Genomic DNA, 14,454 nt, shown 5'->3' with positions numbered 1-14,454 from the left:
CTATGAATAAATACAAAATAAAATGCTTTAAATAATAAACTAAAAAGATTGCTAGCATTGCGGTTTACACTGAAATAAAAGTTAGTAATAAGGTATATAGAAATATAAACAAAAGTTTATTTAATTTTTCATGTCAAAATCTGTGTACTCCTCAACGCTATTTTAACATGAGAATTTTTAAGTTTTATTTTGTTGAATTAATTTTTAATAACTGATTTAATGTCAAAACTGCAAAAACTAATTTGCCCTCCCAGACATAGCACAAATTCCCATTACTACAGATATCTTGAGCAACCGATTAACCCGTCAAAGCTGCTGCACACGCCTTTCTTTGGTTCTCGGATTTGAAATCCATTATCATCTCCCGATTCACAATCTGGGATTGATGCTACTGCGCTCCGCTTTGTTTACAAAGAGATTTGGTTCATTCAGGAAAAGTTGATAAGTAGTGAATACCAGGTGGAGCGGCGAGTAGGGCGGGCGGAGGAGATCGAAACTCAGAGCTGGGCCGACAGCTCGAACAGTTTGAGCTGAGGCTGCTTGGAGTGAGGACGGGCGTCGTCATCGAAAGATAATTCAGAACCGCTGCATCTAGTATAGGAAGCCAGACAACAACAGTATTTGTTTATATTTCCACATAGACCGCATATAAATAAATTATGAAATCAGAGGCGTTGCACAAGTTTCTGGCTTTCTGTCCGCTGCTGATAGTCTGCGCGTGGAGCCACCCATGTAAGTAGCAGCTAGACGCGGAAACCGTAGCATCAAAGTTCGATGAATTTATAAGATTCAATATTTTTTCTTTTGAAATGGATAAATTATCTTAAAAGTATATATTAGCATGAAGAGAAAACACCAACCCTTTAAAACATAAATACAAATAATATTATCTCTTTTGTAACCATTTCCATTTTTTAGTAAATCCAACTCAACAACAACCAACTTATCAGCAAACGCTCGGAGTTCAACATCCCGTTATCTTGATTAAGCATAATATAAATGCGGACGATGCCAAGAACTACCATATAGCAGTACCCCAGGACCCCAAAGAGGGGGAGCCTTGCCTCACGATCACTTGGAAGACCAATCCGGATGGCAGTGGTCCCGCTCAACCGGATATCTTCATGGGAAATGGTTACTTTGGACTAATTCCACAGGTGGCACTGAGACCGCAAGGGCATTAAACCAATCCCAAATTTGTATTTATTTATTGACATTTCGTGAAGAAGAATGAAATGCTAAACGATTCTTAAAGTAAGTTTCGAAATACCAAAAACGGAATAAATACCTGCCTTTCCAATCCAATTAATATTTGTAAAGTGCATAGACTTACATTAAAAACTGTGAAGAAACCTTTAAAAACTCTTATTTTAATACTTCCTTATAACACATGGTTTTCATAAATTATAAAAATTCGATGTAATAATATTTACTTTGATTTAGATGTAATTTTCTGTTATGTGTATTACACCTTATTCTGGGATCCCTTTGTATATCTTTTTATACATTTTCATTGGTAATCATACATATATATAAATTAAATTCCATTAAACCAGTGAAGTATTTAATAATCACCTATATGTAACTCCCACCATAACCTACTCTCCACCGATTTTTTATTTGACAAAATAATTGTACACTGACCCATTGCGCATTGGGGGAGAAGTTGGATATTTTGCTCGTATTTTCAGTGCCCGGATTTGGCAACACCCAGTCTGGACCTCGGAATATCGGTTGGTTGTCATGGCAACTCTGTGGGTGGAGTTCGAGCCGGGTTTTTGGATGCGGGTGCAGGGTGTTGCCCAGACAGTAGAATCCCAAACTCCGCGACAACTCCCCGATACCGAACTGAACTCCCCTCGAAAACCCCACACTCCGCTGTCTGTGTCTGCAAGTGACAGAGATGGAGCGATGCAGACAGTGAGGGGGGAGCGAATCCAGTGGAGAGTCCTCGGAGAGAGCCTGCCAGGATGACTCCAATTTGCAGGGCTGCACTTTTCGGGATGACTGCAAAAAATTTCGCTTTTTTCCATGCCCCGACTTTCGCTGCAGTTTTCATTTCAGAGCGCAACTCGAGAAGCAACATCAGAGCCAACAACAACAACCCGAAAAAATGTGGCGTGGGAGTGTGTTAGTAAGGCTAATTGACTTGCCATGCCCCCTGGGCCCACGGGTGGTATGATGAATATTGGGGAATGTCAATTAATAGAATGGAATGCCATTTCCATTACCTTAACTGTGTGTTATTATCCTAACATTACTAAGGAGAGCATAGTCATAGACGTTATTAATATATATCTTCCATCTGCCTCTAATGAAGAATTGACTCTTTTATGTTCCCAACGTTATCTTACACAGAAGTATCATGAAATTGTTTCAAAAATTATTTAGGATGCAATTTACTTCGAGCAGGACTCTCAATATTATAGTACAAAAAAAACAAACTTTGAAAGAAAAAACCAACAATATTTCCTTAATATATTTTTTGGGACGAGTCAAATTATTATTTTGTATTATTTATATTGGCTGGATAGTTAGATAAGAGCTCTATTCTAACCATTATAAAATATATTTATGAATTCAATTTATTTTTTTATGACTTTCGTTATAATTATAATACTTTTTATATACCAATGTTTTTGGGTATATGAAAAAATAGCCAATGAAGAGGTTTTTGGAAAAACTAGGTGTATGTTGTTTTTGTTATTAAAAAGATAGATGTATTTTTAGAAGATAATTTGTACAGTTCAAAAGTTGAACTCTTCTATTATTTATCAGGTATCGATATCCCTAACCAACTGTCAAAAGTCATTATAAAATTAAATTAATATGATGTTGACTTTATATACAAATCGGAATTGTTAAAACTTGTGAATATTTCTGATGTAACACTTTGCGCGTGTAGCCACGGTTTGTTAAACATCCCGGCGAATCCCTCATTTCAATCAAAATTACATCGTGCTAGTGATAATGCTCGTTCTTTTGTCCGCCTGCTTTTACCTTACATTTGGGTTCTTAGTTGTGTACTTAATATGCCTGTTTATTGTGATATGCCTGTCTATTTTCTTTGGCTATAACCCGCTTGATGACTAGGAAACCGATCGTTTGCAAGTGAAATATGCAGGAGTAGGCAGTGTAAGTAAAGTTGTTTATCGAATAATCTTAATTTTAAATATTTATTGTTAACATATTATGTTTACATGATTTTTAAAACATTTTTATCCATTGTCATAGAAAAATTACAGATTGAAAATATTGGAAAATCACAATGCAAGTCAAGTAAATCCCCAGAAAATTGCGTTTCGCGAGGAACAACCCCGAAAAAATCTCAGACAGGCGGTAAGTTGGCAAAAACTTTTGGGCATTACCTTACATTGCATTTCGGTCAGTTCGAAAGGAATTATACGGATTTAGGGGGTGTACGGAGTGCGGAGGCTCAGACAACAGTCAATGGATTGAGTGTTTGTTATGGGGTTGTTCCTTATGTGAATATGCTATTGCTATTTTATTTAACGCTTCAATGCACTTGGCCATGTCTGGCTGGGGACCCTGCTGGATGTTGGCCAGGCTAGTTGTTTTCCCCCCTTGCTGAATTTTTAATCAGCCCTTTTGGCCCGTGGCCTGCGCGCCTTGATTGAATGGAATAAAATATTCGGGCTTCACTCTCGCTCCACTTTTTCGTCCTTCCTGTTTGCTGCTGTTCCAGAAATTTTAGAAAGTTCCGTTGCGGCTGCAGCCACCCCTGGAGCGCCACCATCGCCCGCCCGCCACCCACTTCTCCCTTTCTGACCCCCTTTTGGCCCCCGCCCCTGCGAACCTTCTTTCTGCACTGCGTCACGTTCGCCGCATGCTGTCTGCCATTTTGGCTTTTCCTGCAGGAAGCTTGCATATTTCACGTTCGCCATGTTGTTTTTTCCCCGCTGCGTCGGTGTGTGTGTGCAGTGCGTGTGTGCAGTATCTGTGTGCAGTGTCTGTGTGAGCTGGTGCCCCAACTCTTCGCTTTTATCGATTGAATTGTGTCTCCGGCTGTGAAATGCAGGTCATTGATCTGTTCGTGCCAGCTAAAAACGACGAAATGCTTTTCGGTTTTTTCGCTCTCTCCCTGTGTCCTTTCTCCCTCTCTTTCTCTTTTCGAAGAAATTGGAGTTGGCCAGGACAGCAGCTGTGGAGTGCAATTCATCGTCTGGGGCTTTTTCGAGTTTGTTGGGTAGTCAGCATGTGACCAGGGCTCGGTTTTCAGTAAACAGCCCCATAAATCTGATTTCGCTTTGATAAACCAATTTTTTTGTCAGCTAATTTCGAACGAATTTTATTTGGGAGGCTCAGAGTTTGCATCTTAAGAATGGATAAGTTAAATTTTCATCAAATTTTTAAAATAATTTATAAGGGTTAGGTTTCGAAAAAAGTTACTTATAACTTGTTGCAGCTATTAATTTTTGTAACCGAAATTTTAAGCAATAAAGGGTTAAAATACAAAATAATATTATGTTGCAATCATTTTTAATGGTTGAAAAAAAAATTAAAATACTTTTGTTTTAATAAAAATACTGAAGCTTTGTTTACACTTTTAACAGGATAATTTTATAAATACACATAAGTAATTATTTTATTTTATATATTTAATTTCAATTTTTTACATTTATGAATAATGCATTGTTATCTTATTTTAACAAATGTTCTAAATATAAATGTATTTTTTTTAAGCTAACGATCTTCAAATTCTGTCTGTCAGCACAAAAGTAGGCTACAAACAATTTCCTTGCCATAGATGGTGATCCTAATGAAAATAAATATTTATGGAAGAGCCTCTGAACCATATTTCATCCTAGTGAATATATATATTTATGGAAGATCCTCTGAAAAATATTTCATCAAGCCTAGACAGTTTTCAGCTAAAAACTGCACAGAGCAGCTCGATGGCCAAATCCCTTCCCCTTTCCGACCAACGCCAACACAACGACTGTGAAAAATATTTCCTTTCGAAGCTTTGGGGTAGTGGAGCAGCAGAAAACGGAGTTATATTCGAAGCTGGAGTTTGGGAGTTGGAGTCGGGAGTTGGCAGTTGGCAGTCACAGCCAGACTGCCAGCAGATATATATCCAACGATGGGGCAAACTGTACCGAAGTGTCGAGAACACAGCGACCAGACAGCAGTAGAAAGGGAAATCTACTGCGACTTATGGCACCAGGACGTGTATTTTTGGGCATTCGAGTTTTCCGCCTCCGGTTGCTGGGGGGTTCAGTAAAAAGTACTTGTCCGGTTGGCGGTTCAATGACCATCACGCCGACCGGCGACGATGCTATCTGGACAAAGTGTATTGCCATCGACCACCGACCAGCGACCGCTTCTTCCTACACTTACTAATGGGTCTTGGGTCTTGGGCTTACGTTTACCTATCGCTGGAAAAACAAAAATAAATAAGCATAATGTGCAGAACGAGTTGCAAGGTCGACGAACGTTGAGCGTGGTGCCCAATCGCAGTTCCCTGTTCTTGGTTCCCAGTTCCCGGTTCCCGGATTCCGAGCCCAAGTCAGTGCAGTTGACTTAATGCCCAGCTCTGTGAGCCAAACACGTTTTTCGCTAGCGCATAATTTGTGGGTAAGTTTTCAATCAACAAGCTTCAAGCCAAGCTCTTCGGTCGCTCTTCCCCATATTTCTGTTCCACCTTTGGCCAATCATTTTGGGAGGCCCTGGATGGTCTCTCTGGGCGGTCAGGAGGTCCAACGTTTTACGGTGGGCTAATCTGGCAATGACATATGCATCAGGGGAATATGATCAAGGACGCCATGCTACGGCACATTTTTATGTTTTTTTGGAAGTCAATTCTTATGTGCCGTAGCAATAAGGTACAATTTTATGAAATTGGAAAAATATAGAACAAAATTATATGCTAATTTATCGCATCTATGGTATATTTTAGGAGCCTTAATATTGCATATAATCTCACTTATATCACCTGGGATAGGGACTAACTGAATAACATAGCTTGTTTACTCTTAAAATTATCAATATATAATATTTGAAAAGCAAAAAATGGTGGGTTATCATAGATCTAGATCTCCTTGGTTCTTTGGTTTATTCTAAGATCCCTAATATCCCAAATAATCCCATAATAAGGCTGACTAGAGCGCCTAGGAAACTTCGAGTCTTTGGGATTGCACAGCGGAGTCCAAAGAACGCTAAGCGCAGGCGTCGTCACTAGAGAAAGGCCGAGATTGGGCTACGGGGAGCCGAGAGCGAGTTGCCGTAGAGTTCTCTCTGGCGGGCAGTCTTTTCCTCCTCAGCTGCCAAAGCCGTGGGCCCTAGCACTCGGGCTAATGGCCTCTCGAGTCGCTAGCCGATGTTATAATCGCTGGAATCGTGGCTGCAGCTTTTGTTGCATTCCACAGCGCCGAGGTGGCTTCTCGCTCCGCTCCTCCGGTTCCCAGAGCCGCCTGTTCTCCAGCTCCCCGGTTGCTCGGCTGCTCGGTTCTCCGGTTCCCCTCCCACACTCTCACCCAGTTTCGGGTCGGCTCTGCTGGCATTGACACTGACACTGCGCCACGATGGCCATGGCCATGGCATTCTCGGTGCTTCTTGCAGCGGCTTCCTGCACCACCACCTTGGAACCCCTCCTCCGACACTCCCTATGTGCCCCCCGGTCCAAACTGGTCTGGTATTCATCAACCTTGGGTTGGGGGAGGAATGGGGGCTGGTACCTGCCACAGGGTGCACAAGTACTTCGGAGATTGGGAAGTTGCATTGGCTAGAGAAACTCGTATAAATATATTTAATAATGTATTACAAATTAAAACATATATTTGTGTTTTGTATAAATAAATAAATATATTTATTTTTGATTTTATCAAAATAATGTAGAATAGTATACAAAGTTAATTACTATAATAATACATAAAGTGATTTCAATAATTTGAATACTAGGCGAAATACACTTAGAAGTAGTACATGTTAAGATCACATTTACTTTGGTTTTCCAAACGTATCTTCTTTTTCCATGCAATGCTCTTATGCTGTAGGCCACAAATAAAACCATTTATGATTTGCGTTATGCATTGGCAGGTTTCTATTGTGTGACCAGGACGCACCCGTGGCCTTTCTGTTTGCAGACCCCGACCATCGGAAGGCCCAGGTCCATGGTGTCCATGAAGTCCATGATGTCCATCATGTCCGTGATGATGACGCTGCACTGGCTGAGCTTGAACTGGATTTTTAATTGGCCTAGTCCATTGAGTGCTCCATTTGCCGGCGCCCCATCTGTGCACCCATCTGATATCCGCCGGCCAAGGTGCCAGTGGGGTGGAATGGGGGACAGATGCCCAACGATAATGGACAGCTGAGATTTGCACTCGGATAGCAGTAACTGTGGAAACAAGTTTGAATTGCAAATGAGTGAATTGCAGATGGACTGGGAATTTTCCAATTGGTATTTGAAGAACTAAATGCACTCAACGCGACGGAGGCAGTGTGGCAATCTTTACCAGGAATCTTGAGTAGTTTAATTTTTGTCGCACACTTTTGAAAATATATCCTAGGGGGCTTTGAAATATATGATGGTTGAATAATTCATTCCAAAAGATATGGAAATTAAAGTTTGCTTAGGGAAATGTTAAAATGGCTAATAAAGGTCTACACAGAAACTCATCACATTTTTTTCATTTCTCTATCGCTTTAATTTTTAGACAATATTCTTTACTAAATAATGCTTAAATTAGGTATAAAATGTACTTGAACCAGTGCGAAATGTTGATAAAATATCCGAATATTTAAACTATTTTATGAAAGCTACCGCTTAATTAAATTTCATTTTTAATTTAAGTACAAAATTAATATTTAATTTTATTAAAATAGCTTTTGCTATTTAATATCTCTTATAAACATTTTTTGATTAATAAAATAATAATACATTTATTTACTATGCTTACGTTTGTACCATTAAATTTGTATCCTTAATACTTTTACATTGATCGTCTTGCCATGTGAGAAAATTTCATTATAATTACCTATTTTATACTTATCTATAATTCGTAACATGCGGAGTAGTATGACAAAAGGCCATCTTCACTACACTCTATCCATCCCCATGGTCCTTAATTTGTCTTCGATACCTCCACCCCTGCAGCTTTCCACTTCAGCACTTTTCCATGTGACAGTTTAACCAACTGATGAGTAAACTAAAAAAAGTAAATTAAAATAAAAGGGACACGACAATTAAAATGAAAATCAACGAAAAGCGAAAACTTTGTGTCATACACACTCTTCATGCTTTCATGTACATGGGGAGATATATACGACGAGCACACACGGACAATTTTAATCCTCGCAGACAGAACAATAACAGACTAACCTATTGTAAAGTGGGGGAAATATAAAGCTCAGCGCAAATATGTGTGTTTACATAGAGATATACGTATGGCACATCCCTTTTGGCCATGTGCCTGTATGTTTATGCATTTGTATGCGCTTGCGACAAATTTTCCAAAATGGCGTCGACAATGACTAACCGTTCGACTTCAGCTCCCCCCTTTCCCCACTTTTCCACCCATCCAGAAAAGTGGGGGAGGTTCTTTTTGTCTGCCTGTGAAACTCCAGAACTCCAGGTCAATGATACCAAAAGTTAAACACCCAACCAGCCCACAACTCCGTGCAAGCCCCCGCCTGCCTCCCACCAAGTCTGCGTCGCACTTGAGCAATTTTCACAAAAAAGAGTAATACAAAAATGAAATGCAGAAAAAAGAATAGCAGAGGCAAGACTCGAATGAAAGCGGAGAAGGAAAACAAAAAACGACGGGCCGCACCCTGGGGCCCAACGAGTGGGAAAATGGAGCGGGCGGGTGGAGTTCATATAACGTCAGTGTCAAGTTTACGCTAGGTTCACCACCTTCTGCCCCCAGCCGTCAGTGAGCCACCGCCCGCCGATCGCCTCTGTTCCACACACAACTCCATTTCCAATGGCAGCACAAAAGCACTTTTATCTTTTGTACGTTTAATTTGTGCAGTGAAAAGCGAGCGGGAAAAGCGGCCAATTCGGGCTGGAGGGTAGAGGGTGCACGTCAAAAATATGTTTGCTTTGAAACTGATGTCAAAATGTATTCACGAATATCGAAAAGATACCTGGCTTTTAAAGATAATAATTTTAAGAAAGAAAAAAAAAGATCTACATAATGTAGTACTTTAATAATTTGTATTTATTAAAATAAATATATAACTTTCTTATAAAACAAACTTCGAACTTTTTAAAACTTTCTTATATAAACAATATTAATTGTATCACACTTTTTAGATTTTTTACATTCAAATAAATCTACTACATTGTTTAAAAAATTACCAGAAATATATAAGTTGTATAACTAAAATATAAATAAAGTATTATAAATAACAAAATTTCCTCCCCTTTCTAATGCAAATTTTTGTTTTTTCAACTCAATAAACCACATTTAAATATTCGTATTTGATTTTAAAAAAATGAAATTTTGTAATTTCTTTCTAAATGAAAACTTTTTTATGATCCTAAATTATTTGAATGTAACATGTTTTGAAAATGCTTTAAGAATAATAGAATATCCAAAACCATACACTTTTGAAAGAAACCGAAAATTTTTTAAAGTGCTGCATCAAGGGGGAATGGGCGATTGCGCCACCTAGCGGCCAACACCTCCCCCTTTTCGCACAGCAAAACAGTCCACAACCATCTGCACTCATGCATCATTCACGGAGCCTTCCTCTCTCTGTCGCTCTCTTTTCTGCATTTGCTTTCCTGTCTGTGTGTGCATAAAAATGTGAGTGAGTGTGCGAGTGTATTGGAGCTGCAGCAGCAACAACAAGCACGACAACTTGAACAACGCGGTGAAGGTCATTGCTACCAAAATTGTGTCTCCCTTTTGTCCTACTCTACTCTCGACTCGATTCGCTTCGTCTCACACACTCGCGCAGATGCCCACACAGAGGCACCCTCGTGCACACACAGACAGGAAAAGCACCGTATCTGTGTGAGCTATCCATCCATCCTAGTGGTATACTCCACATCCCGAAAACATACTACAACTTCTGCGGGGAGTTGGGAGCTCGCTTCTGGAATGAGCGATGGAAATGGAGACAGCGAAGGAAAGAGACGGCAATGGGAGACAGAGAGTGAGAGAGAGGGGGACCTGGAGAACTGCAATGCTCGTTGGGGAGTTTTTCTTTTTCGCTTGGCAGTTTTGTTTTCTACGTGCACTTTTTTCACCAGCCTTCCCTTTCGGCCACTTCTATAAGGCATGGGTTAAATGGGTAAAGAAGTTGCCAGATGGTACAAGTTTAAGGAAATCAAAAGTATCGTTGTTCACGGAAACGAGAAAATTATTATAATAGCAGAAATGTACTAGCAAAGAGAACGAATGAAGGAGTTTGTAGGGCATTACGTATACTTAACGTGTAAAAATATACAAATTCTAAAATCGTAATTACAAGGAAACAATTATACTTTACCAAAAACTTGTGCGTTTTCAGGCAAAGTTGTTTCCAGTTTATTTTGTTTTAATACTATTAAGTATTATGCACTTTATAAAAATATTTATATTATATTATTATACTGATCAAACCTATAATACTTTCTTAAGCCAATATTTTTAATAATTTTTTTGTTGGCACACTCTCAATTCTATAATTTATAAGAAATCTTAACCGAAATAAACCTTTAAACGCCCTTTAAATTTGGCTATGGACTGTAAGGACTCCGTTTTTGGACTGTAAGGACTCAACATTTTCAGACTAGAATTCCAGTAGTGTGGCAACGCCGTAACGACGCTTGGCTTGCGATTACAAAATCGCAACAGTGCCTCCAACTCGGCAACTCAGAACCTGATCGCCACCCCTCCCCTGCCTTTCCCACTCCCTCCCGTCTCGCTCCGGCCGCAAACTGTGTCTGTGTCACTCAACCCACTAAACTAGCGCACAATGCGAACCGCGAACTGCGAACTGCGCCGATGACGACGACGCTAGGCAACGGACGGGCTTATTGTGTTTCCCCGGCTACGTATACCTTTTCACAAGGAGTTCAAGTTTTGCTGGGCAGTACAAATCGTTACTTTAAGCAATATTTTAAATTAATTTATTAATTTAATTTAATTGAGAATAATGCATAATTCAAATATATATTTTGATCTTAACCTGAAATCTTACGTCAATTTATATACATAAAATAAAAAAATCGTTCCTAGACTATTCAAATAAGTGAATCTTCTTTTAAGAGTATTTTGCGAAAATAAGGGATAAGGGTTATAGGTCTAAAGAAATTAATTTGAGCAGAATTTTGAATTTTTTATATAAAAAGTGTATGCATTAAAATCTAGAGCAACATTCGAACAACTTACATACCTAATAAAAATATTGAATATTTTTGAAAATTGCCAAACCGGGAACAATCTGTAAAGTCTGTTATCATGCCATTGGTTACTGTTACTGCATTTGTTTTTATTGTGTGTTTTGAGAATGCGTAGAATATGTGAACATCATAGTATACTGAGTTGTTCAATCACCTTCCAGTGTAAAGAAAACCTTTAAAACGAAATTTGTATACATTTTGGCTATGTGTAAGTCGTACCGCAAGATTCCAGCTTATTGTTACGTGAAGTTCTATGCAATTTGGTGTATAGTTATTGGTGGCATGGACATAATTCATGCAACGTATGCCATATTTTACAGATTCGAGAAAAAGAGGCATTTTTTTAACCAAATTTGGTTTGTTATTATTCATCTAATTTTCTCCATGACGTATATTTTTGCGGGGATTGCCATGTTGATGGCAATAGTTAAGGTAAAACAACAAAATATACATTTGAAATATAGAGTAATACCATTTTGATTTTAATTTAGGGTTCAAAGATGCTGTTTAAGTTCGGGAAAGTTGTATCCTATTTCTTCCCAATACTTAATATATACGCAATATTTCCAACATGTGAGTTTGTACTTTGTATTGCTTTTTTTTATTACACGTATGTATGTATGCATTTAAGCAAAGTAAATGTTAATTGGGGCTTTGAAAAAATTTTATAATAAATACATAACGCAACTGGTATCAAAATATGTTTTTCAGGCCAGCAATACTAATTCTTAAAAATGAAATCTATATTTTCACAGGGTAGTCTTTGAAAAAGTTTTCAAAATATCACATTTATATTTTTAGGTATTTCAACTAGGTAGACATAGTTTATTGCATAATTTTATTGCATAATGATTAATTATTTTCATTATACTGATTTCTCAATTTAGTGGTGCATTGTGTGTGTTTGCCGAAAATATGCGTGTTTATTAAGGAAACTTGGAACTAAAGTTACTGGAACTACTCATATGTATGCCAGGACTGATCTGCGATGTTTTACCATGTTATGATATCTTTTTGTAATTATATCTTTTGTGTTATTTCCATAAGTATTTATGAAAAGTATCCCAGAAAAGGTTACAAAAATTGTTTGCTAGGTATTTTTATTATTAATTTGCGATTAAACCAACCAATAAATGCAAGTATAATGAGTACATTAGGATTTTGAATTTGAAAGTGCAGATATCCTTTTCAAGTGCGTTATCTAAATACGTTCGAAATATATGACTTTTGACAGAATCGGTCAAATGGGGCTATTGTGGAAGCGGGAATCCAGGTATTGGATATATTTATATTAAATTTTTTAATAATAGAATAGAAAATTACGTAATGTAAACTATATTTAATAAAAATAAATAATCTCTTATGGTTGTAATATTTATAAGCAAGTTAAAGATGGATACATACAAAAGAACATTAGTACTTTTTAATTCTTTTCAGGTGCAGAGCCATTTTAAACCAAAAACAATAGTATACTTTTTTAACTTACAGCAAATATAAGTATTTTCATATTAAAGCTCATTGAAGAGCGCTTTTCTTAGGGTGTTTGGAAAGTCGGTCTCTAAAGCTGTCGTTGGTGCGCTCTCCTTCGCCCCGAGGCAGACATTGCCCTGCTTACTCTCCCCGTCTTCTTCTGCTGGGCAAGTTGCTCCATTCACGTGCTGCCCGCTTTTCGCGTGAGTTTCCCCCAGTCTCCGGGATCCCCCATCCCAGCGCCCTCTCTTTGCGATTCTCTCCTGGCTCTCAACGGAAGTTGGCGTGCGCCAGTGTGTGTGAGTGCTGGGTTCAACGTCTGGTGGTTGACCTACCCACACCACCAGGCTTTCCCAGGAGTCTCGCCCCTCGGCTCCTGCTGCACTCGGCTCCGCCTTCTCGCCCGTTGACTCATTTGAACTGCTTGTTCCGCCAATGCCGGGGTATTAGAAAGTGCCGCACCCAGAAAAAAGGAGAAAATAATAAAATAAAGGACCCACAACCAGACTCCCACCTCGTCTGTGTGACAAGTGAAAACTAGAAAATTCTGCTGCTCACTGCTCACCAAAGTAAAAGTTGTCTTATCAATGCGCCGGAGCTTGGGTCGGTGGGTGGTGGGTCGGTGCCGACAGCTCATTGGCGTCTCTGCGCCGAGACAAGGGCCCCATAAAGATGTTAACCAGAAATTGCATAGCTTAATAGAGATCTCGGAGCTCGTCTGGCCTCAATCGCTTTGGACTTGACCAAGGGCATGGTTATAGTCATCGAAATATGTAGAAGAACTTAGTAAAGTTACGTATATATTGGAGAGAAGAGTGACGCCATGAAGGATTTATAGATAGTAATATCCTTTAGACTCCCCGGGTTCAATATGGAAAGTACATAATTTATTTATTTCCCAAGTAGATACAAATAATTCTAAATATAATATTCCACACTGTGTACCAGGTGGACATTTTGCCAAGGGATATCATAATTCAATTTCGGTCGTAGAAAAATTGAACTGCTGCATTTTCCTTCAGTTCATAGCTGGAAAACCTTCTTGGCCACCAACTGGTTTTCCACTTCCATCAGATTCAAGGCTAAGTCTGTTGGGTCATTGCCATTGCGAGTGTTCCCCCAGTGCTGGAAAAACTAGTTGCATTCACCTGGGAGCGCAATATTTGCTTAGACAGATTACCCAAGAACCGGCTGGGCGGGTTTTCTTCAGCCCGCCTTCGTCACAGGGAAAGTTCTGGAGCGAGAGAGTGTGCGCTAATACCGGAGAAATGGAGAAAGTTCCAAGTGGCAAAAGACACTTCAGCCAGCCTATTGTGCAACAACTTCCCGCACTTCCACTCCATTTCCACAGTGAAAACTAGGTGAGGTGAGTCACAGTTGCCAGTTGCAATATGCATGTTACAACCCCTTTTTGGTCGTTGCAAGTGCTCTGAAATAGCGTTGGGTGGTTCGGTTCCTTGTGCCCTCAAATGTTAAACTGTCCCGAAACCAGACGGAAAGACTTGCCCTTGCCAAACTGGGCAAATAATAATGAACTGGGATAATGAACTTGTAACAACAAAGCTCTCATGCTCCTTTGGAAAGTAATCAAACATTGTCCCCCAAAGAGTTTCTAAGAGATTTTC

General features: G+C 39.1%; 1 protein-coding gene and 2 long non-coding RNA genes across 4 annotated transcripts; all 3 read left to right on the top strand.

Moving 5' to 3' along the window:
* The first annotated feature begins 518 nt into the window (after nucleotides 1-518).
* LOC108028168 (uncharacterized) lies at nucleotides 519-1,362 on the top strand. Its single transcript, XM_017099828.3, has 2 exons — nucleotides 519-732; nucleotides 919-1,362. The coding sequence occupies exons 1-2, from the start codon at nucleotides 660-662 to the stop codon at nucleotides 1,182-1,184; spliced, it is 339 nt and encodes a 112-aa protein (XP_016955317.1). The 5' UTR covers nucleotides 519-659; the 3' UTR covers nucleotides 1,185-1,362.
* Nucleotides 1,363-2,787: 1,425 nt separating this feature from the next.
* LOC108028205 (uncharacterized) lies at nucleotides 2,788-7,112 on the top strand. Its single transcript, XR_001768369.3, has 3 exons — nucleotides 2,788-3,135; nucleotides 3,235-3,339; nucleotides 7,060-7,112. It is a non-coding gene; the product is annotated as an uncharacterized LOC108028205 (long non-coding RNA).
* Nucleotides 7,113-11,488: 4,376 nt separating this feature from the next.
* On the top strand, nucleotides 11,489-12,405 carry LOC122819047 (uncharacterized). 2 transcript variants are annotated; one of them, XR_007763614.1, is made up of 4 exons: nucleotides 11,489-11,567; nucleotides 11,680-11,791; nucleotides 11,851-11,932; nucleotides 12,247-12,405. It is a non-coding gene; the product is annotated as an uncharacterized LOC122819047 (long non-coding RNA). The 2 variants fall into 2 exon arrangements; XR_006368493.2 differs by having other exon boundaries at nucleotides 11,510-11,791.
* The last annotated feature ends 2,049 nt before the right edge of the window (nucleotides 12,406-14,454 follow it).

The sequence above is a fragment of the Drosophila biarmipes genome, chromosome 3L (genome assembly GCF_025231255.1).
Source record: "Drosophila biarmipes strain raj3 chromosome 3L, RU_DBia_V1.1, whole genome shotgun sequence".
NCBI lineage: Eukaryota > Metazoa > Arthropoda > Insecta > Diptera > Drosophilidae > Drosophila > Drosophila biarmipes.
This window is presented reverse-complemented; position numbering and strand designations above follow the sequence as displayed.